The sequence below is a fragment of the Aristolochia californica genome, unplaced genomic scaffold (assembly GCF_029961685.1).
Source record: "Aristolochia californica isolate CCGP_79_NKW_82.1479 unplaced genomic scaffold, dmAriCali1.0.hap1 SCAF_14, whole genome shotgun sequence".
NCBI classification, from domain to species: Eukaryota; Viridiplantae; Streptophyta; class Magnoliopsida; order Piperales; family Aristolochiaceae; genus Aristolochia; species Aristolochia californica.
In genome coordinates this window covers 23082805-23108019 of record NW_027181815.1, presented here as the reverse complement: position 1 = coordinate 23108019, position 25215 = coordinate 23082805, and the positions used below count along the sequence as shown (strand labels likewise).

Here is a 25215-nt window from a genome sequence, read left to right as displayed (position 1 = left end):
AACATCCAAACATGAGTTAAAGTGGAAACAATTCATCTCACTTCAATTCAATTTTCCACTTCGTTTCCGCTTGGACTAACCCCCCTAAATGACTTTTGGTACGGGTTTAACGTCGGGTAAAATTTCTGTGTTACCCGGAAACAACGAACTTCGGTAACGCGAAGAAGAAAACGCTGAAACAGCGTTAAACGGTACCTCGGTCGTCTCTGTATTGTTACGGTTGACATGGCAACTGGTGCTGTTAGAGCGGAAGGCGTGTTACGAGAAAATTAATCCATTGTGGACAGAGACAGCAGGAGGCTAGTGTACGTTACCCCCTAAGAAAGAAATTTCCTGGGTCACGCGTAATACGAGAGGAAGTTCAAGTGAAGTCTCTAAGCCTAGGCCACATTTTCACCCAAAAAACTTCTCGATCTACTGCTCCTTTCTCGATCTTCCTGGATTCTTATCTTCTGCCGTCTGCATATCATCCGATCTTCACTGATTGGTAAAGGTACGTACGCATCGGATTCGATAATTTTCGATCTTTCTTACCCAGTTCTTCCTTTTTCTCTTTGGATTTCGTTTTGGTGAATTTTGACATCCTTTTTTTCTGGATGTGTTTGAATGTTAGGACGCCAACCCTTTTCCCGTTATTTCAATGATTTTGTTTGCTAATTGAAGTGGTTAAACACTTGTGTTTTACTGGTGTTTTTCTTCTTGAAGCTGATACAATCTTTTGGTGTTTCAGATGATTGGTAAATAGAGGAAGCAAATGAGCCATTTACAGTCTGTTTTTCTTAGATTATGTTCTTAATTTTCTGATAATCGGGCAGCTAGTGTAATTTGAATAGGAAATCTGCGATATACTTACCTCCACTGTTGTTGATTTCAAAAGCCTTTTTCTTTATTTTTCATGATCTGTTATGATGGCAAAAAGCTGGTTCTACTGATAGAGATTGAATATTTAAGATAAGATAAAAGAAAAGAGTAATCAAGTATTCTGATGATTATAGGTAACTTACTCTGCGACTTTTATAGCTACATAACACAGGTAGTTCCTTTGGAAAGTTTACAACATTGCATGGTCGATTTGAGGGGAGGACTTAGATTTCCAATTACACAAACACACCAACACACAAGCGATTGTATGTAAAATATTGGGAAGGTTGCCCTGCAATTGGAGATTGAAATTTTAAATAGGGGAAACAAGGAAAAGTGATCATATATTCTGCTGATGCCCATGTAACTTGAGCTATGACTTGATGGTTGCATAACACTGCTTGTTCATTTGTGAAGTTTGCAGCACTGTATGGTTGATTTAAGGAGCAACGTTTACATTCAATTGCCCTTGCACATGTGTGCTTGTGTTAGTGGAAATCTAAGCTTTTGGGGTTAGAATTTAGAAGGAGCTGACCTTGTGATAAGATCCCTTTATCCCTTTTGCATCCACTGGTACAAGCCTTATGCATCAAAATTTTGGATATCAGATATGTTACTCAATGTTATTTCAGCAAACTATGAAACCAAACCCTTCGGAGATAGAATGAGGCATGGAGGGATGGGGACAGAAGGCTTGGTGTTTATTTTCGTTACATAAATCTGTAACAGATCCTTAAAAAAATACAAAAACAGTAACTTCTCTGTAGTCTATTGCTGTCTTATGGATGTAGACTCTATGAATACTGTCTATATTCTGTAACGTCTTATTCTTTTCCTTGTCCTCTTTTTTGAAATATTATCTGAAACTATCCTTAAATAGATAGTGAGAGAAAGCTTCTGATACTTGTATTTAGGAATTAAGGGTATTTGTTGTAAATAGACCTATGTCGAGGGGGTATTTTTGTAATTTCTGTGAGTAGCGCATATTAGGACTTGCTAGAAATCTTTAAGGGCAAAAGAATCAATTACTCTAGGTGTTGCTCACCAGCTGAGGAGGGAAAGCTTATCTCCTTATCTTGCACACCAACTAAGGGGGGATAGCCTACCTTCTTATCTAGTACACTTATCTCCTTATCTACTAAAGGCTATTTGATGGAAGTCTTAGAAGAGTTGCATAGTGGGAAGCTGTTACTTAAGGATGAAGTTACTGGTCTTGTAAGTTTGATTTGCTATTTAAAGAAAATCCTAGGAGGAACTCTTCCCTATTCTCCTAAAGTTTGTCCACTCCTTTCTTGTCTCCTTCCTCTTGCTCTCCTCTCACATTCTGTATCTTCCTGTTTGTTGCCCAGCTTGGGTATCCCTCTCACGAGTTCCCTTCCTACTCAACTCAGCTGGAATTTCCCTCAAGCTATCCTCAAGCCTCAGGTGTATAACAAATAGGTATCAGAGTGCTGTCTTCCTATCCATGCCTGTGGTCACCCATACTATGGGAAAGGAGGAGGCGATTGATGCCGGTTTTGATGAGCAAGCAGTTTATAATGGTGTCAGCAATGAGAAGATCACAAACGTGCATGCTACAATAGAAAACCTGAGCCAAACCTTGACGCAATTTGTATTGCAGTACCTGGCAAACAAGGAGGCTGCTTCTCACAGTCCGAAGGCAGAAGAAGGTGCATTCATCCCTATCTCAATCCCTGCCCATCCTCTCTGCCGAACCCCCACCTTTCACTCCTCTACTCTACCAACCATCTACACCTACCCACCACCTCCTATCTTTCCTACTCCACCCACTACCTACATCTAAACTGTTAAGTTGTGGAGCCTAATTAACACCCTATTGACTGTTGTTTCATTAAGGGCAGTTTGGGAATTTTACTCTTGTATTGCGGTTGCCCTAATTGGCTCTTTATAATTGAGGGCGCCGCTATTAGGGTTGAATCATCTTAATCCGATCAGCGCCTCGAGTTGCAGCCTGAGAAGTTAGAGAGAAACACTTGTAAGTGTGTGATTTCTCTTGTAAACTATTTCATTTTCATAGTGGATTACTGCAGCGGCGGAAGACAGGACGTAGTCTCACCTTGAGGCAAACCTGTATAAATCTTGTTGTTTGCTTTTTCGTGCTTGCTTTTCCTTTATTCTGTAATTATTATTATTGTTCTTGTTAGTTTGGAAATAGGGTGTTTAATTCCTAACATAAACTATTCTCCTTATTGACCTTCATCACCATGCATGGAACAACCATACCGTCCCTGTCCATCAATACACCCTGCCCCCTCAACCCATGCAAACCCTAAAACGGGCCATGCTCCTCCCTGTTACATACTGCTTCTACTCTCCTTCTCTCACGCACCATATGTGGAGCTTACAGTACAAGGCTCTAAAGTAATTGCTAAGTCTTGCCCATAAAAGGAGCTTATGTTGTGTTTGGTAAGCAATGGTTGCATTCTATTGGTGAAATTTTTATGGAATTTTCAGTGAGACGACCATGGAGTTCTCTTCAAGGGATCAAAAGGTTAAGTGGACAGCACATTCGGAGGGGACCTTCAAGTTCTCACTTTGCAACCCATGGATTCATGGCCTCATGAGGGAGAGTAACCGCCTTCTTTATCTTTCACCTTCAAATCAGGACCAAAGTCAGCCCTCTACACATCCAAAAATTTCTAAAATTCTCACACAGTTTGATGTTGTATTTGAAGCCCCTATTGATCCAACTACATTTATTTCCAAAAGCCCAAGGAAAAAGTAACGAGTCAAGATATTTCCAGCTGACTTCTTCAAGTCCTGATTTAACATGATTTTTGCGTGATTGCTGCAGTTAAAGCAATCCACAACTTCATGGACAAATCTACCCTTTGTGATTGAGCTTTTCTCCCTACTTATGATCTTAGGCTAAATCATTTTCTGCCTATTGGCTAAGATTCTGGATATGATTTTGTAAGTACCTGAAATCAGACTAATTGTTTTCTTTCTTCAAAAGCAGCATTATAAAGAAGCCCTAAGATATCTAAAAGTAAAGCCATTCATGTAGAAGTCCTCCCATTGCAAAGAGAGGACCTAGCAACTTTAAAAAATTCTCCATTGAAGCTAATTAGAGCCTAATGATTTATCTAGAGGTATCAAAGAGATAATAGCTTCCATCGTCTAGAGTAAATTTTTTCAAGTCCGTCCCATTGCAATGGAGTCAAACAGTTCAAGGAAAGATAATTGAGGACATGTTGTGACATTCTTCTTTGGAGAGGTGCGAGAAAAAACTTCAAAAATTTTCATTACTAATAATTGATCTATCAGAAGTCAATTCCTCCCCAATCTTACCCATGATCTCATTGAATATTCTCTTGGATGAGTGCTGCCTGAAGTTAGATGGGCCAGTGGCTTCATCCTTTCGAAAAGAAGAGTTTTTCATTGATGAACCATCACTCGTAAAGGAAGTAGAATCCATGATTTGCTCTAAAATGGTGAAGAGGGGCTTCAGCCATAGTCGTTTGGTGCAAGTTGGTTCCTTAGGTGCGTTTCGGGTGTGTTTTTTCCTGGTTGAAGTATGGGAAAGGGCTGGAAAAGTCCAAAGGTTGACTGTTGGTTTGCTTTTGAAGAGAAATATGGTTTTCTAGTATGATCTTAGGAGTCTCACTTTTCCCATTTCAAGATCCAAGGCTGGCTGGTCAACAAGGTTGGCGACAATATTAATGGGTTGGGGTGTAGGGTTAGGTGGTGTGGGATTGATTGAAGCACGTGAGGTCGGTGAGATTTGTAGGATGCATTTGAGAGTCTACGGGTGGTGAACCTTTTGTTTGAATTGGGATTTGTTGTCTGACCAGGAGTAATGGTGAGAGCAAGTCTAATGAAGTGAAGAGTGCATGTGGATCGAAATGATGATTGGAAAGGGAGGAGAGGGTGTGGGGGAATTGATACTACTGGGTTGTAGCTGATTAGTCAAGATGTCCACATCGATTTCAGGCAATAAATTTCTGATAGGCGACAGATTTGGGGTGGCATCTTGTAATTCAAATTTTGATTTATAATTTGAATCTTTTTATCTGGAATGAAGTGAGGCAGAGATGGGAGAGAGGAGCCCCCCCCCCCCCCCCCCCCCCCCCCCCACACTAGTGTGAGTTGAATGATCTCCCGATGACTCGCTCGCTTTCTTCTTTACCAATGTGTTTTGCCATTCCTTGTCGAGGTTGCCAGAAAATCTTTTGGATGAAAACACACTGTGAAGATCTCCAATCCCAAGGAAATGTTATGTCACTCATCCTCCAATGAGTTAATGAATGGATTGATTAGGGCTTGGGTGAAATTCATTCTCCTCCTCTGCAAAGTGATGTCATCAATCTTTTCCAACTTCCTGATGTTCACTGACAGCATGGTGAATGTCTTATCAGACCAGATTTTAACTGGAAGATTGGTGATTTTCATCCAATGCGCAAAGAGCCCATTTTGAGTAGAAATTGGCCATTTCACGATAGCATTACATCCAAGTAGAGTGTTAATTGGGTCCAAGGCCTATCCCAAAATAACTAGCCAACTTAGGAAACCTCTTTACCAACTAATAAACTCAAGATTTTTGTACTCACTAATTTATGTGGGACTATTCCTTAACACTCCCCCTCACATGTAAACCCTCTTTTGTGGCTCTACTAGTAGATAATTTAGGAGTAGGCAGTTTAGGTGTAGGCCCTCTTTTGTGGCTCTACAAGAGATAGTTTTAGGTGTAGGCCCTCTTTTGTGGCTCTACAAGTAGATAGTTTAGGTGTAGGCCCACATATGAGTACCCACTCTGATACCATGTTAATTGGGTCCAAGGCCTATCCCAAAATGACTAACCAACTTAGGAAACCTCTTTACCAACTAATAAACTCAAGATCTTTGTACTCACTAATCTATGTGGGACTATTCTTTAACATGGAGAATCTGAATTCCATGATGACAAAAGATTTTGCAATCCTCCTTCCCTAACAATTGAATGAACCACCTAGTACCACCCAGGAATGAAGTTTCAGGCATGTAAGATAACTGCCAGAATGAGGAGTTCCACTCACGTAATTTGGTGATCTTGCTCACAGTCCAGTTGATAGTAACAACCATGCTGTTGGCCAATGTATTGTGCCCATCATTAGAAGCTTGTTGTGTAGAGGAATAAGAGACTTATTCAGGTCTCTTCAGGCTAATACAATGAATGTTTACCTCTTTCAAGGATTAGGAGCGTCCGAGACACAGACTAAAAACACTGGTGTCTTCTCTTGAACAATCTGGCTTGGACGGGTTTCTTCTAGAAAGAAAGATTGCAATGCCTTCAAGAAAGTTGGCCAGCCAAACTCTTTTGATGTTGAAGATTTGAGAGATTAGAGGTATTACTGAGAGAAGAAGAGAGAATGAGAAGAGAGACCAAAATATATAAACTGTGGCAGTTTTATTAATCTGGACTTGGGCAATAGTTCGGCCCCTCTCCTAAGTACAAGATAAAGGGCTAAAGACATAAAAGCCCTTACACATACGCAGGAAATAAACTCACTTTAAGTGACTTGATTAAACTACTCTTGACTGATTAATATAAATAAAGAACCCCATAAATAAACAAAAAATTACAGCCTTGTCTTTTTTAAATTTCATCACTCAACCCTCCCCCTCAAGATGGAGCATATATGTAAGCCGAACTTGCTAAATGAAATGGTATGCTCTTTCCTAGCAAAGGCTTGGTGAAGACATCTTCCGGTTGCTCTAATGGCACATTAGGTGTAATAATCTTTTCAGACAACAAGACATTTATTATAAAGTGACAATCAACTTTTATTGTTGGTCTTCTCATGAAAGAGTGGATTGATTGCAAGAGAGATTGTTGCCTTGTTGTCACAAAATATTTCTATGGCCTTATAATGGCAAACCCAAATTCATTCAGAACTTTAATCCACATCAATTTACAGGATATTTATTGCCTTGTACACTGCTCCGTCACTAGAGTGAGCCGCAACAATTTACTTCTTTCTTTTCCAAGTCATCAAGTTGACAATAACGAATAACTAGTTGTAGACCTCCAATCTATTTGGAACCAACATAGTCAACATCAGAATCACCTACTACATCTAGCTGTCAATGTGGAAGAAAACTCGACCCTTTTCTAGAAGCTCCTTTTAAATACTTTAAGATCCTGACCAGTACTTCATGGTTTACCTTCCTTCAGTCATCCATAACATTGTCTAATGACGCCCACATAAGCATATCAGGATGAGTAACAATTGCATACAACAACTTACTTGCAAACCAGCTTGCTGTACTTAGCCTTATCTCTTGAACTTTGGACTTCCTTCATCATGTTGATCTATACTAGTATCAATTGGGGTTTCAGCCAGCTTTACTCCTAACAGTCCTCTGTGTGTGTAATATACTTTCTTTGACACTATATGATACCATTGCTTTGCTGCTTCAATTCCCAAAAAATATTATAGTTTGCTAATAGATCTTTAGTCTGGAAGTGTTGTTTTAGGTAGGCTTTGGTTTCTTCAATTCCGATTCTGTCTTTCCTTAAAATGACAATGCCATCCACATAAACAATCAAAATCACACTTCTAAACTGCTTTTTACGTACAAAGACAAAATGATCAAGATGATTCCTTGTAAAGCCAAATCCTGTTACAACATTACTAATTTTAAACCATGTACATGGACTCTGTTTGAGACTGTAAATAACTTTCTTCAACCGACTTACTTTCTTATCTTCCCTGAGCAATAAACCCCAATAGTTGCTCATATATACCTCTTCTTGATGGCCACCATGGAAAAAGACATTTTTTATCTTTAACTGATACAAATTCCAGGCTTGATTAACTGCAATAGAGACCAAAATCAGAATAGAACTCATTTTAGCCACTGGTGAAAATGTGTCAATAGTGGCTTTCCATTACATTTAATTCTACTGAATTTTTTTTGCTGAATGTGTTAAATAAAATGAGGGTATAATCCATGGGACTGTTGGTTTTATTTATTAAACTGTATAATAACTGGTATCTTCTTCCCTTTCTTTTTCTGGTTTGCTAATCTCTTTTGATGTAGAGCCTATAAAAAAATAGTGTTACTTTTCAATTTAAGACTTTTCCTGTAATTCTAATGTGTGTTCTATATCTCTGTATATTTTCTGTGTGTGCTAGATTCACATGATGAATCCAACCATGAAAGTTGCTTTATTTTCTTATAAGACTTTTCTTTATATCTATATTCTTCACAGTGAAGTTCATGATTACTATTTTCAAAAGGAAACAAAATCGGTAGTCATGCTTTTATATGAATGTGGTGATTATATTTTTTATTTTTCTCAAATCGTCATACTTCACTAGATCATCTTCTACACCTTCCTTTTGCTATATTTGGTTAATACATTTGTAAAATGGTGACAAAGAACGCCTTTTTGTAGCATTATATCTATTATATCTCTCTATCTATCTATTATATATATATATATATATATATATATATATATATAAAGTTCATGATTACTATTTTCAAAAGGAAACAAAATTGGTAGTCATGCTTTTGTATGAATGTGGTGATTATATTTTTTATTTTCTCAAATCGTCATACCTCACTAGATCATCTTCTACACCTTCCTTTTGCTATATTTGGTTAATACATTTGTAAAATGGTGACAAAGAACGCCTTTTTGTAGCATTATATCTATTATATCTCTCTATCTATCTATTATATATATATATATATATATATATTTATATATATATTATAATTAATTTAAATATATTGAACTCGTGGAATTTTATTCTTTAAGTAATGAAGAGGCTCATAGTGTAGATAGTCTATGAATCTGTTCCAAAGTGGAAGTGAGTATCCCTGTAGAGATCCTTTTTATTTTAATTTGATTGATGATGTATTTTTTTCCAATTTGCATATATGTTCTAGCTTTAATAACGTGTTGATATCTGAAATACTTCAGCTGTCACTTTTTGTTGTATGTATGCAAACTCAAGACTTTAAATGGAAAATTTGTTCAATCTCATCACGGTCAACCCTTTTGCTATAAATCTTTTGCTCAAATCTTTTGCCATGAGTTGCCTTTGGTGTCCAACAAAACTTCCAATGCATTTTGAACACCAGTTCCATTGCATCTATTCGACTGAAAGTCTCTAATATATGCTCATGCATTTAAAAAGAAATCTGCTATTATATTGAAACTCTGTTTCCTTTCGTGTCTGCAGAACTGCCTGTCAAGACTGAACAGAAAAAAATTGGTGGGCTCTTCAAAACCATAAAATAGTAGGCTGTTGTAAACTCTTAAATGTTCACATGCCTTCAAAGTCAATAGGTTAAGCCATACGTGCTAGGACTCTGAATTTTGGCCTTTCTGGTGTATCCTTTCACTTTCAATCTATGCCTTAGTGCACAGATTCACAACATTTGAAGAGACAAAAATTTCTTTTGCTATTGCTTCTTCAATCTGTTCATCCATTGAGTGTTTTCATCCATCTCATCAACCACTTGTTGATTTCTTCATTGATGGTTCCCCCTCCAGTGTCTCCGTCTGCACAGGGTGCACATTATGCACAGCAATTCTTGAGCAATGTCCTCTCCCAGAGGGGCCCTGATGCTCTGCCGTATCCTGAGGATGTCAAGTGGCTCATACGCCAGCACCTTGTTGTGCTCATCGAGAACTATCCCTCCCTCCAGGCTAAAACTGCCTCCTTCACCCACAATAATGGTCGCACGGTCCACCTTCTTCAGGCCGATGGCACCATTCCCATGACCTACCAGGACGTCACTTACAATATCCCCGTTGTCATCTGGCTCATGGAATCTTACCCTCGACACCCTCCCTGTGTCTATGTTGCCCCCACAAGTGACATGATCATCAAGCGCGGTCATCCTCATGTTAACCCCTCGGGCCTTGTCTCCGCCCCTTACCTTCACTCATGGGTTTTCCCCTCTTCCAATCTTATTGACCTTGTCCGCACTCTTTCCCTCATTTTTGGTCGGGATCCGCCTCTCTATACCAAGCAGACTCGACCTAATCCCACACCTACACCATCCCATTCCCAGTCTCTGCCGGCTACTCCCTCTTCCTCCACTCATTCATCTGGCCATCCTCCACCTCCAAGGGGTTACTCCTCACCGTATTCTGGTAGGTTTCCACCTTCTCCCCATCGTCCACCCACTGCTGACCCTGCTGAAGTCTACAGCCGCAATGCAATCAACAAACTGCTTGAGACCATACATGCTGACATTGCTGCCCTCAGGAAGAACCGTGAGACAGAGATGGAAGCCCTCTTCACCACCCAGGCTGCTCTCAGGCAGCGGCAAGAGGTATTAGCAAAGGGACTCAGAGAAATGCAAGATGAGAAGGAGAGTTTGGAGCAGCAGTTGCAAATTGTATTGATGAATTCTGATGTATTGGAAGGATGGGTGAGGGAGAATGAGAATAAAATTGCTAGGAAGGTTAGTTTGGATATTGATGAGATTTTTGAGCCCATGGATGTCCTCTCCAAGCAGATGCTTGACTGTACGGCAGCTGATTTGGCAATTGAAGATGTTATTTACTCTCTAGATAAGGCAGTTCAAGAAGGGTCAATTCCTTTTGAGTTTTATTTAAAGCAAATTAGAGCGATATCCAGAGATCAGTTTTTCCACCGGGCTATGGCTGCCAAGGTTAGAGCTGCTCAAATGCAAGCTCGGGTTGCAACTATGGCAGCTAGAGAACCTCCATATGCTTTATGAATGAAGCAGAATTTGATTTGTTGTCAAACTTGGTCTCAAGTCTCTTATTCAAACACTTTTAGGGTTTACAAATTTGTAACATATATATGGTAGAGTTGAGAATGAAAAGGAGGTCCTTGTTCTATGACAAATTTATGAGGTGGACTGCTACTGTTCTTGGGTAGAAAATTATGATGTGCAGTCTCTTCAATGCTTGGAACTCTTGGAAAGAGACTTCTCACCTTGTTCAGTGACCTTAATGACAGGACATGTGAACCTCTTCAAGTTACAATTGGTCGTTATCGTAAAGTTTTCGCTGAAAAGTAAGAATAACAGTTCTACTCTCTTAGTGCTGAATGAATGATTCTCAAAATTTGCCCTACAGTTTTCCCCTTCATTTTGAAAGGTTTTCAGATAAATTTGGCGCATCTAATTGTGCTAAAGATGGTTGTTAGGTGTGTCAATGATTTGGATTTATCCAAATTGGAATCAAAACCCAAATCACCTTGGATTCTTATGGGATCTTATGAGAATCCTGCTTCAATTGAAGACATTAACCAACTGCTCTTTTAGGCAATAGTCAAGATTTGAGAAGAAGAAAAAGTGTACTTGAATTGATCTTAAGGGAATATGGTTGGATTCCCCTGGGATATTACCTTCTTCATTAGAGAATAGGAGCAAGAAATTTATTTGAGCAATGCACTTTGAATCGATTAAGCACTAACAGATGTCATATTTTTTGTTTTTCATCTCTTTACTTGCACCAGCAGCTTGAAACCTCAGTCTAGGCACTGCAAGAAAATGCTAAGAATTGTCTCCAAAAAATGACTTTGTCAGAGCTTGGGTTTCAAGATTACTTCAAGTTACATGAAGCCCGTCACTGGTTCCAAATATAAGAATTCAGAACAATCTTTCATTAGTCAAAACCTCAATAAGCCACGATAACTTCTTCAGCCAAATTTGAAAGAAAAGAAAAACCTTCAACAGTACCAAAACAATCACTGAAGCAACAATGAAGAGAGCACAAGCAATAGTTTTTATTGGCCATGATGTGTATATTACATATCATTGACATGAATGTTGGACTGAAAAGGGAGGAAGAAATATACATTACAAGAATGTAGAGAATTAGATTGTTTCATTGGCAAACTGCCAACTACCTCATCTGCAATGCCACTAATACTCTTCTTGATTCATCTTATAATTTATTTTATCTAGTGGAAGTACTTTTTGTATTAGTGTGCACGATGAAAAGTATAATTTTTCATAAGAACGAGCAAAAGTGAATTCATTTTCACCCTTAACTTTCTCTACTCACTAACGGGTTTCAAGTCACTTTCACTAGTGAAAACACTACAACCTAAACCTTTGCTGCACACTAACGGGGCCTCAGGGAAGAGCTTCACCAATCTATAACGGGTTAGGCGGATTATCCGTTAACTTAACGGCCGTTAAGACATGTTTAGAACTATGTTTACACCTAGTAACTTTTCTTGGCCCTAAGTCTAGTCTTTGTACATTTCATATTATATATTCCTTTTCTATAGGTCTTATGTTAGTAGTAGAGTATAATTTTTTACTATTTGCTCCATGTTTTTCCATTCAATTTGACTTCCTTATGTGGTGTAGTATACATCTCAATTATGGAAGAAGAAACTCATCCAAAACAATTGAAGATATATAAAATAAAGAAGAAGCAAAAGAAAGCAACAACTAAATAAAGTTATCTACCGTCCCAATTAGGAGAATTTTATCTAGAAAAGTATTTCGTTAACAAGTCTTCTTTATTAATAGTTAGTTTACGAAAGCTCCAGTGTTAGTAATTCCATCGTTTAAGTCGTTGGAATTATAATTAGGATGTTTAATTTTAACAAGTTTCCATTGTGGTGAGTTAAGTATCATTTTTGTAAAATTTAAACACCAAAAGATTTATAGGGAGAAGGATAAGAGAATGGAGAGAGAGAAAACTGTTGTAAATTAGGTTGCCTGAGAGTTATAGCAAAATTGACCCGTTGAAGAGATAAAATATGATAAAATCTTATGTGGCTCTTATGGTTAAAGAGTCTCATAATAAAGAATTAATATGGTAGAATCTTACATGAGTCTCGTGAGAGGAAGTCTCACATAAAAAAATATTTATGTTTTGTTTATTTTTTATAATAGTTGTTTACTTTATTTTTTATAAGAGTTCTATTTTGGGTATAATTGAAATTTAAGTAATTGGCTAGTGAGATTGCATTGGGGCCTGTTAGTACCCGTTGAGGAAAAATAAGTCCAAAAACATTAGTTCGTGCCACGTAAAACGAGTGAAAGTAAAATCCAAAGTCTAACCCTCTGATTTCACTTTCACTGTCGCTCTCGATGCCCTACCTTCCTAACTCTATTGCTTCCACTCGTCGTGTTCCAAGCCTTCTCCTTTCGCTGGTCGACACTACTCCCAGCCCTAACTTGCCGCTCGGCCTTACTGTGCGTCTTAGCCACCCTCTCTTCTTAGCGCCCTATCTGTCTCCATTTCTCTCAGCCAAGCATTCTCTTTTCTCCGGCTGCCGTCAGCCACCGTCTCTCACCCTTGCTTCTGACGCCGCCCCTCGCTCGAATCCTATCCCCTCTCTCAAAGGATTCCCTCTCTCAAACTCGAATCCATAACAAATTTCTCTCACTCCCTCTATTAGACCCTAAGCAAAAACAATGCACCGCCGGCAGTCTAGAAATTCTCAATTGGTGAACCTAGTACCTACTGACTCTGACGGCCTACCAAAAACTGGTCCAACAAATTGGCAAGACTAGAATTCCTATCAGAAACCACACCCTATGCTGGATTTTTCAGTCTCTGTTTCTTCGTCTCTGTTAATGGTTTTCTTTGTCATCTAGGAGAGTTTTCATTCATGAATGACCCCTATGCATTCCCATTTGCTTTCGCAAGAATTTCTGATATCCAGTTTGGAAATGAAAAAAAAGGAAAGAGGAAATATAATGGGAGCTTCCCGCTATGGACAGGGTAAAACTCTGATTTAGAACTACAAAAGAGAGTCTAAACAATACATGGCTAACAAAAGAAAGAAAGGAAGAACCTTATATTTCAGAAAAGAAAAACCAATACATATCGAAGCTGCAAATTATGACAAAGAACCGAAGACCTCCTTGCTCTAGTGAAGCTCAATTTAGACATTATTGTTTCAGTACGAAAGAGTGCTTCCATTATCACAACCAGTTATATCAGCTCACGCGACTATCTTTCCACCCAGTGCCAACCTGTAGGGCGAGGATCTTTCTTTTGTTCTTTTCAACCTCGAAGTGTAAAATATCCATTCCCACTCCCAAATGCTCTCATGGTACAGAACTCTCCTGCGCAGGCATTAATCGTAGCCTTTCATCAGGGGCCTGAATTCCATCTCCACTATCCACTCTTTCCTCTGCAAGTAGAGACTCCAAATCACTCCCATTAGCGAGGCTATTGAATTCGACAGCCCTCGATGGCATTGCCGGGTACTTTCTTTGGCAGAATGTTACAAGTCTCTTCACCGACTGTAAGTATTTCCTTGTGGTCTCATCATTCATGATATGAGCAACACTGTTGGTGTAGATCTTCTCACGTGCTGAACGCTCATGGATACCAACCATGGTAACACCAATTGGCCATGGTGCATTTCCAATAGCCAATTTGATATACTGATCCGTTGCTGCCAAGTAATTTCTTTCCATACAGCACTTAACAACAACCAGCAATGCTTGACGGATATCGTCAGGGAGAACCTGCAATCAAGATGATAAAATATCAAAACCAACAGTTGTGAAGCATATTGCAATAGAACACCAGAAAAAAACTCACTTCATATAAGTCGACCATACATATGATGAAGAGAAAAGGACACACCAGATTATGGATACCCATAAGCATTGTGCCCAAAGGGATTTTTGCTCATTATCAAGATACATTCAGCAACTCATCATAAAATTTTCTCAACCATTTGCTCACTATCTGTTGTCCACTTAGTTGGATGTAGAACTAGAGAAGATTACATATTTAGTTTAACAAAATGCCACTGATTTTTTGTCTGAAATGCTTTACTTAAATCTTCTTTCACATGTTGAATGCCACTAATGTCATTGTCTGTTATAATAATATCATCTACATAGACGGCCATAAGAATCATACCTTGGTTAGTTTTCTTAGTAAAACAGAGTAATCAACTTTACACCTTTTAAATCCAAACCTGATGACTATGCTGAATTTTTCAAACCAAGCATGTGGGAATTGATTCAACCCATTGATAGACTTGTTTAACTTGCATATCACCTCCCCCTCAACCACGAAACCAAGTGGTTGTGACATATAAACCTCTTCATACAAATCATCATTAAGAAAAAAACATTTTTTACATCCAATTGATAAATTAAACGCCAAAAGTTGGCATCAAGAGAGATAATAAGTATGTTTACCGAATTTAGTTTAGCGACTGGATAGAAAATTTCCTCATAATTAATGCCAAAGGATTGAGTGTAGCCCTCAGCAACCAATTGTGCTTTATATCAAACAATGCTATCATTTGGAATATGCTTTAATGTCAAAACCCATCTACATCCCACACTTTTTTTTCCAAAGGAGGAAGAGGAGTTAACACCCAATTTTTATGGTCATACATGGTGGTCAACTCCTCTTCCATGACAACTTTCCATCTAGGATATTGAGAACCCTCTTCACAAGCTTTAGTAATAGAAGTAAAAGATAGGGCTACCAAAAAAAGAACAACTCAAAGACAATCTATAAGTAGAAAAAAAATTGGAAATAGGATGAGAAGTAGAAGGTTGTTTAGAACACATCACAAGTCTCTTTGCAAATAGTGATAGTTTGGGTATCATATGGTGGCCCAAACACAATGGGTGAAAGTGGAGTACTTATCTCAAGAGCATCACTTTCACTCCACCGGTGATGGATCAGCCAAGGGAGAAAGTGGTTTGTGAACTGAATTTGAATTCTGCCTATCCAAAAGTGAAGAAACTTGCTAGTCCAATGGAATAATAGGTCTCCTCAGAAGAGTTAAAACTTGGAGGAGACGTACTAGAATAAAAGGGTTCATTCTCAAAGAATGTGACATCAGCAAAGACAATATTTTATGAAGAAGAGCATAGCAAATATAACCTTTTTGATTTTTAGAGTATCCCAGAAAAATATATTTGACTGCTCGGGGAGCAAATTTATTGTGATGAGGGGATAACCGATTAGACAAGATAGATGCAACTAAATACTGTAACGGGTAAAGTAAAAAGGGAAAAAACTGGAAACAATTTTGAAAAAGGAGTTCGTTCACAAGGATACTAGATGGCATGCGATGTATAAGGAAGCAAGACGTAATTACAACATATGACCAGTAAAATTATGGAACATTCATGGATAACCTAAGTGCTCGGGCTACCTCCAATAGGTGTATTCTTTCTTTCCTCCACTCTACTTTGTTCTGGAATATAAGCACAAGGTGTTTGATGAATAATTATCTTTGTACTACATTCACAAGGTATACTTGCGTGGACTTAAAAGAAGGAACAAGAGACTGTAGTGTTGACAAGGAAGGATGACCAAGTCCATTATGCCACTACAAGGCCTATTGATTTGATGAAGCCACTGCTAAGAGGGTGTGATTGTCCAGGAAATAAAGGTCTCTCTCATGGCCTCCACCAATCACCTGTTTCGTTTAGAAGTTTTGGAAAACACAATAAGATTGGGAAAAAAGTCACAAAGCAATTGAGTTTGTTTGTTAACTGGCTAACAGACATGAGACTTAATGGAAATTCAGGAACAATAAGAAATTTTGAAAATGATAAAGAGGGAAATATAGTGGACGTACCAACACCTTGTACTTTAGTTTGAGATCAATTAGCCATAGAAACAAGTCAATTCATAGTACAAAGAGAAAGAGGACAATTTTCCAACTTTCCCAACAAGATGTTCAAAGGCTCCAAAATCAATGATCCAAGATGAAGGGTTGACACGTGAAATAAAGGAAGACATAACGTAGTTACAACTGTGGCAATAGGATCACTATTAAATGAGACCATCATAGTTTTTTGTTTCTGCAAAAGATCATAGTCTTCTACTGTGAGAGTTACCTTACACTTAAAAGAGTCAAAAGGGCTTTTTTTTTTATTCAGCTGCAATTGTTGTGGCATGATATGCGGCGGTTGCATGATTTGAGAAATCTGTTTTTTCATGTAGCTTCCAAAACCTTCCTATTACATGGTTAGATTAAAGCACAATAAGTGCATGATCGGAAGGGTGTAGGTTTACCAATACTTATTCCTCTTCTTTGACCACTTCTACCACCTCATCCTCTGCCTCGTCCAGTATTGCCACTTCCTCTCCCTTGGGAGAACATGCTAGAAGTTTCTAATGTTATGGGCTGTGGATCTATTGCCTTTGCTGGAATTCTAAGAATAGTAGCACAAATATCATCAAAGAAGGGTTACCATGGAGCTGAGAACTTGTGATTTTGCAACATCAAAGTAGGGCATTAAATTTGCAAGGCAAATAGGTGAATAAGTGCTTCTCTTTGTTTTTGGTGAATATGGTTGTTCAAGCTTCTAATCTTGAAGGCCTCTGAGCTGCCCAAAATATTCATTTAGATTATCCCCTTGCTTGGTTGTTTACATCTCTTGAAAAACATCATAAAACATCTGTAGACTGTCAAAAATTGAGTACAACTTAGCACAAGTATCCCAAATATGTTTGGCTGAATCCAAATGAACAACATTATTGGCAACAAACTCTTCCATGCTATTTATCAACCAACTTATAACAAGAGTATCCTCCTTCAACCACTTTTGGTAAGAGGGATCTTCTTCATTAATATGTGCAGGTGGCTAGGACAGATATTCAGCAAGATCTCTTGGAATTAAAAAATGTTTCACAGACTTTTAAGGGGGATGGTAGTGATCTTTAAAAAAACATGTTTGCTGAATTCAGCAAAGGAATTAAGTGACTTGAACTGTCAGTCATGCTCATCAAGACAACCAGAAGTTTATAATTCAAAACCTTGGAGAACTTGAGAAAATAATTGGTGAAGTAATGATAGATGGGAGAAAACAACAACTAGACTTAAATCAACTAGAGTGCAGCAACCTGTGTTACCATGCATGCATAGCAACATAGGACCGAATTATGAATTTTTATACAATCTCATTAGTCAATGCATGGCTGGACTGAATTCAGTAACAAATTTTTTTTATTATGAGACGCAAAAAAATAGAATATCTCAAGGTTTCAACTTCTAGTAATAAAAAGAATTTCTCAAGTGAAAAATTAACACCAAACCCTAACTTAGGGTTTTAAGCCACCAAAAAAGGAATTTCCAGCAAATAACTATGAATTTTCTAAGCCAAAAAAAAAGTCAAAATTTGGGTAAGTAATGACCTTAAATGAAAAACTAGAGCTTTGAAGGATTGAATCTCCAGTTGCATACAAAAAAATTTACAGGGAGTATGAATAGGAAGTCCTACAACTTGAATTCAACAAAACCTGACTTCTTATCAAAGGGAAGAGACATCTTATTGTACTTATCTGCCTGAGATCATGGCAGGAAATTTGATACCTTTTCTTCCTCCCATTGTTGGTTATAGACGTCACTTGTGAAAGAGCTCCGACTTTTTCTCTTTTTTTAGAGAACCTTAATGAAACCCTAAAATCCCTACTCAGATATCATGTTGAATTCTAGGGTTTCATACTTCAAGGAAGGTTGGTTGAAGAGAGGAGGAGAAGAAGAGAAGAAGATTTTCCAGAGAGAGGACATGTAGAAAAAGAGAGGAGGAATCCAGAGGAGAGTTGGTTAACTTGAATTAGGTCGAGCCCTCTCCTCGTCTATATTTATAATGAGAAAGAATTGCAAAGGATCTAAACTACCCGTATACACTCATGTAATTACTTAGTGATGAAAGTATGAAAAATTACAGCTATGTCGTGCATGAGTACGTAGAATAGGTTTCTTTCTCTTTAACATTCTTCAACCCCTCTGAAACTGCATGGGAATTTATCCAGCAATGTCTCTTGAAGAGTGACTCTTGATAGCAGTAACTGCAACTGTTCACTCCAATAGTTGAAAGGAGAAAAAAAAACATAGCTGCTAGAAATCAGAGAGACAACAGCTCTTTCCAATCCCTATATTTTATTTAAACACCTTATGTAATATCCATCAAACTCCAGCAACACCCCCAAACCCAACCCCTGGTGAGACTTACCTAAATGGTCATATAGGAGATTTCTAGTGCGAGGTCCATTGGTGCATTTTGCCCCAAACTTAATCGTGTCTTTCATGTAAGCATACATGATGATGGAAAAAGGAGGAATTCTCCTCTTCTTCCCCAGTCATCTCAACCTCTTGTTCCCTTGCCGCTATCCTCTTCTGCTAACAAACATTGATTTGTCAAATGACCTTTTGAAATATTAACCATCACAAAGCAGACAAGACTTGAACACAAGATCTAACAATACCAACAAACCAAACTAAACCTAACCCAAGACCTCACACCTGATACAAGAAGTTTTATATAGTTGTGAATAACTCTCTTAATCTTGTATATTGGGGTTCAAGATCTTCCTCTCCCTCACCTATGGTATCATTTCTCCTTGATCCAAATCTGAGTAAATTTTTGAAAGGAATTGGCTATTATTTTGGATTTCTACACACTACTGAATCCTCTTCTTGTATATTGGGGTTCAAGGTCTTCCTCTCCCTCGCCTATGGTATCATTTCTCCTTGATCCAAATCTGAGTAAATTTTTGAAAGGAATTGGCCATTATTTTGGGTTTCTACACACTACTGAATCCTCTTCTAAGGGACTTCAAAACATATGTGTAAAACATAATGGTGATTGTAGGCCTATCCAAATGTGTAATGAAGTCATACGGAAACATTATCAATTATGTCTTTCTTTTTTACTTATCGTTTAATGATCCTAAGAATCCGAGTTTAATATGCACTTTACTTAGTGACTAATATTTAAGAGTTTAGTTCCATTAAGAGAACTTTTTTCGTTAAAAGCAGAGAAAACATCAACCTTTTGTTGCCGCTTCCATTCCTTTAGGACGGATTAGCATTCTTGTTCAGTAATGCAGAAGTGCATAATATTTAAAACGTAGAGCAGTATGTCATCGGGAGAAGACCGAGAAATTTAGAGATGTTGAAGTCTCAAAACACTCAACCATTACTCCTATGACAACGTCTACAAAAGGACATAACCGTAACTAAAACAACTAATAGTAGAAACAAGGTACCAAACGAAAACTTGACGAGCTCTGTATAAAAGGCAAACCTTCTTCCGGCAAAATTTGAAGAGCGGATTCAAGTATCGAGCACACTGCTTAAATGTGGCAACCATCGATTTTCCCTTTGCAGTTCTTTTCCCGGCTTCCTGCATATCTTGCAGCTCCTGGTGCCACTCATTAAGAAGCCTCTTGAAAAACACAAGAATTTTATCTTCGTCACACAAGTCATCGAAATTAGCCTTCATGTTCTTCAAATCCTTGTCCGCATCAACACCAGATGAGCCCCCGTCTCCACTCATATCGTTATCCCCTGCACCCCCACTTTCCCCGTCCTCCATCCCATCTTTATCCTTATTTTTCCGATTGGGGTCGTGCAAAAGCCCGTTCTTCTGCCGCTTCCGCAATTCCGCAATATCTCGGAGAAAATCATTGGTTTGACCTTCGGTCATATCGCTATCAACTTCAAAAACTCCAGCTTTCAGAGTCAGCTTGAGTCGATCGAGGCGAGCTTCATCATCCTCGCCGAAGAGGGTGATTGGCTGTTTGAGAAATCGGAGGCGTCGAATAACTTCTTGTCTTGGGAGAACGAGGTCATCGATTTTTTGCTCTTCCGACAAGGTTTCTTGCGCTTTGAAAGAGAGTTTTGCGGAGGGAGCCGATGCAGGAAGATCCGATTCGGAGCTAGGGTTTTGCAGGGTGGAAGTTTTTTCTCGTAGAGCCTTGGCTTCCAGTTCCCGTTTCTCTTCTTCGCGTAGTTTTTTAATCTTCTTCTGCTCAATCTCGGAGCGCTTGACGAACTTTTTTCCGCCGAAGTCTTGTTGCAGGCTCTTCCGCTTCTTCAGCAACTCGCCTTTCAACAGATCCATCGTGTCGACTGTCCCTGAGCGCCCGAGGGTCAGCGTCCTTATATTTATCGTGAAAGTGAATTACCTAATCCTAGTGAGAAAGTGAAACTGCCCTTTTATTTATCGTCGACAGCAAAGTCTAGTAGAAAGTAATTTTTTATGGTAGTGTACCATAAAAAGTATAATATAAAATATATAAGAAATTTATTAATAAAATACTAATAGATTTAACATAGTTTTTATTTATTTATTTATTTATTAATAAGTTAAGATAGAATTTAACTTGTCTGAATTAATAAATAATTTTAAAAAATTAACTTTATTTATTTTAATTATTTATTAAAAATTTTATTTTTATAATATCCAAATACTTAATCAAATTGTTACTTTTTAATATCTAAATTCTCATTCTTAAAATATTAATCAAATATAATATTAAAAATCATACATTTATGTAAAAAAAGAGGGTATTTTATTATTAAAATTTACTTTTATAGATTTAATTTTATAAGATAATTTTATTCAACTAAACTAAAATATCTTTTAACTTTTTAAAATTAATAAATTAATATTATTTATTTATTTAAATATATAAAAATAAAATGACTGAACAAATCCTTACTTTTATAATATCCAAATTTTAATCAAATTAATTTTTTTTTGCAATATCTAAATTCTCACTCTTAAAATAGTTAGTAAACATAAAATTAAAAATAAGGAATTTATATAAATAAAAAAGAGTATTTTATTTGTTGAATTTATGGAAAAAATATATATTTCATTGACTTATTATAATCAGAGCACATGAACGTCTATTTATAATAGAGGAAGGTAGTAGAGTCCAATTACAATAAAACTACATTTGTCCCAATTACACCCAAACTCTAACACTTAAAAGATAAGTCCTAACGTAATTAAATAACTCAATATAGATAAAAGACAAACATAACTCAAACTAGAACTCTTCGAGGATGTGACCATAAGATAAAGATGCATTTGTGAGTCCTTTTTTATCTTCCAACTTATATAATAAAGATGCCAATTCGTGGTAATCATGGTAGATCCTACTTCTTATGTGTTTGGGCCCATCTTGTGGGCCTTCCTTGGTCGTGTGACCCATATTATAATACTCTTAGATAAGTGGGTCTTCCTTGATTGTGTGGGCTTGGGCCTATCTTCCAACAGTCCCCCTCAAGTTGGGGGTGAGAGAATAACATGAATTCCTATCTTGTTGCAAATGATGTAGAATCCTTTTGTATAAAATAATACATCTTCCAATATGTATTCATCTATCAACATTCCCCTTCATGTCGTTGCTCCTTCCATGAGGCCTTGCTGGCATAATATAAGTGAGAGTAAAAATCACTCCTAGCTGGTAAGACATTGTTCCATACTCTAGTCCTAATGTTGGATGTAGGACACACTCCGTCTTCTGTAGGTAGTGTCTATTGGCATTGCTTTGAAGTGTCTACCACCGTATCCCTCCACAGGACAACGACTCTCAAGTGGTAGAAGTAATAAAAACCATTACAGGAGGGGTAGTGGGTTTGTTTATAATAGTGTCCTATTCCGAACACTGACTCTCATGGTATCCCAATCGTGATATTTTTTAGAGTTGAATTTATCATGGTGTCCCAATTCGGCCACCGACTCTCATGGTGTCCCAACCGTGATATTTTTTAGAATCAAATAAATTATGGTATTAGAAAAAGTACTGAGGCCACATTTTCTTTAATAATAATATCTCATCCAAAGAGACATAATAACAACAATTGTAATGTAACACGACCATCTTCCAACACATATAACACGAACCAAAATAATAAACCTTGTAGAAGGACCCATGAAATAATCATAATCCAATATAAAAAATTTTCTTAGATGCACAAGTTTTATCTTTTGTGCTCCCCTTTCTTGAATATTTTGGTCACATAAACTTATCCACAACATATGAAATAAAATACCTTTTTTTTGTACTTCTTCTACTTCTCCCCCTCAAGTTGGGATGTAGTGGCAATGATCCCAACTTGAACCAAATATCATAGATGTTGCAATAAGCCCAAATAACAGAGATGTAATAATAATCCCCTAAACCAGGGAGAAGTGAACAGTGACGCAAAACAATGAGCATAAATTCGGATTTTTCAATGCAACATAATACCAGCATGATATTTGATTCTTCCAATGCGAATATATATTTAAATATAGATCAAATAGATATAAAACTTTCTCCTACTAAGACTAGACTTAAATACTTTTCATCCAAGTATAACTACACTTCATAAAATATAATTATCAGAAGATAAATAATCTGATATATTTCGGTCTCTGTCATCTAGCCAAACTGAATTATGTTTCTCCTTTTTTTCCAGCATGACCATTGACTCTTCCAAGATCAATATCTCCTTATTAAAAAACCATACCGAGAATTGGCTAAATAGATAAGAAAATAGACTTACATATCTTTCTTTTGATATATATTTCTTCATATAAAGTTTCTTTCTTGATAGCATAAAATACCTCGAAAGTTGAAGTTTTTTGCTTGAACCTCTTTTGCAATCTGACCTTTGCTGCTTCAAATATCTATTTCTCTTTGTATATAACTCAAAAAAAATTATTTTAATAGGTAAAAGAATATACTTACAGATATTTCTTTTGATATATAGTTCTCCATATAAAGTCTGGTTTTTGAGAGCATAAAATACCTCAAAAGCTAAAGCTTTTTGCTGTTGTTCAAACCTCTTTTGCAATCTGACATTTTCTCATTCAAATATCGATATCTCTTTATAGATAACTCCGATTGGAAAAATTCATTTTTCCTTGGAAATTAGACTCAAGTATATTTCCTTAAATATATAAATTTCAATTTTAAAATCTTAGTATAGATATGAAAGACGCAAAGCAATATACGAGTGTATGGACTGGAAAAAAAAGTACGAACCTAGACTTAGGGTTTAGGGTTTAGAGAAAAGGATCTACTTATCTTTGTGGGTTGACCAAGTCAACTCATAGAACCTACTCTGATACCATGTTTAATCTATGGAAAAGAAAAATACTTCATTGACTTCATTGACTTCATTCACTTATTATAATCAGAGTACATGAACGTCTATTTATAATAGAGGAAGGTAGTAGAGTCCAATTACAATAAAACTACATTTGTCTCAATTACACCCAAGCTCTAACACTTAAAGATAAGTCCTAGTATAATTAAATAACTCAATATAGATAAAAGATAAACATAACTCAAACTAGAACTCCTCTAGGACGTGACCATAAGATAAGGATACATTTGTGAGTCCTTCTTGATCTTCCAACTTATGTAATAAGGATGCCAGTTCGTAGTAATCATAGTGGGTCCTACTTCTTATGTGCTTGGGCCCATCTTGTGTGCCTTCCTTGGTCATGTGGCCTATATTATAATACTCTTAGATAAGTGGGTTTTCCTTGGTTGTGTGGGCTTGGGCTTATCTTCCAACATTATTATATAAAATTACTTTAATAGATTTAAATTTTATTTTAGATATTTTTATTTGACTAAACTAAAATAAATTTTAAAATTTTAAAATTAATAAATAATTTAAAAAATTATAGTATTTTCTTATTTAATTAAATATATAAAAGATTAAATAAATACTTACTTATATAGTATTCAAATACTTAATCAAATTGTTACTTTTGTAATATCTAAATTCTCACTCTTAAATTAAAAATCAAATATAATATTAAAATCTTGAATTATATAAATACAAAAGAGGGTATTTTATTATATAAAATTACTCTGATTGATTTAATCTTTATAAGATATTTTTATTTAACTATTATGTTAATAAACTAAGATAAATTTTAACTTGTTTAAATTAAATAAAAATTAAATTAAGATTTTAATTTAATTAAACGTATAAAATAAAATACTTAAACAAATGCTTATTTTTATAATATCCAAATGCAAAAGTGAGAGGGGAAAATGAGTAGAACAAGAGTGAGAGAGTGATTAAATGCATGAGTAGAAGTGAATTCACTAGCCTTAGGAAGTCATTTCACTTTCAGTTGTTTTTCTTAAGAATGAGTGAAAGTAAATTACCTAGGTAATTCACTTTTACTCGCCACTTATAGTGCATACTAACAGGTAGGGTTATTTTCACTAGTGAAAGTACTTTCACTTTCACTTTAAGAGTACACTACACAGGGCCTAAATTCTACTAATGAAAAACAAGAAAAGAATCTACTTGCTAAATCAACACCATCACCACTCACCCGACCAAATCTTTTTGGGAATTTGGCTTAAAACCGATACAAAACTGTTCGGTCCGTTTGTATATTTTGTATTGGGAAAAAAAGTATGGGCTTATGAGCATCTAATTGATTAATTTATTCATTATATTTAAATGTGATAATATAAAAATTGATTTATTGTTATCCTATATTTATTTATTATCCCATATATTCATAGTTCATTTGAGATTTTTTTGTATTAATTTTAATAATAAAAGAAATATAATAATATTATTAAAAATATAATAAATTAAATGGCATATTGTGAACAAAATCTCAAATTATATGGCT

At 36.6% G+C, this 25215-nt stretch overlaps 2 protein-coding genes across 2 annotated transcripts; one reads left to right on the top strand and one right to left on the bottom strand.

The window, feature by feature from the left end:
* The first annotated feature begins 233 nt into the window (after positions 1-233).
* On the top strand, positions 234-10843 carry LOC137950377 (protein ELC-like). The gene is made up of 2 exons (XM_068796817.1): positions 234-493; positions 9060-10843. Exon 2 carries the CDS (start codon positions 9358-9360, stop codon positions 10570-10572), a length of 1215 nt encoding a protein of 404 aa, XP_068652918.1. The 5' UTR covers positions 234-493; positions 9060-9357; the 3' UTR covers positions 10573-10843.
* A 2700-nt stretch (positions 10844-13543) lies between these two features.
* On the bottom strand, positions 13544-20678 carry LOC137950048 (uncharacterized). Its single transcript, XM_068796399.1, has 2 exons — positions 19852-20678; positions 13544-14304 (listed from the first exon to the last, which is right to left on the bottom strand). The coding sequence occupies exons 1-2, from the start codon at positions 20668-20670 to the stop codon at positions 13879-13881; spliced, it is 1245 nt and encodes a 414-aa protein (XP_068652500.1). The 5' UTR covers positions 20671-20678; the 3' UTR covers positions 13544-13878.
* Between the last annotated feature and the right edge of the window lie 4537 nt (positions 20679-25215).

Coding starts and splice junctions, on each gene's coding strand:
- LOC137950377 (XM_068796817.1), top strand. CDS start 9,358: ATGGTTCCCCCTCCAGTGTCTCCGTCTGCACAGGGTGCACATTATGCA.
- LOC137950048 (XM_068796399.1), bottom strand. CDS start 20,670: ATGGATCTGTTGAAAGGCGAGTTGCTGAAGAAGCGGAAGAGCCTGCAA. Junction 14,305..19,851: donor TCAAATTTTGCCGGAAGAAG/GTTTGCCTTTTA, acceptor TCTTGATTGCAG/GTTCTCCCTGACGATATCCG.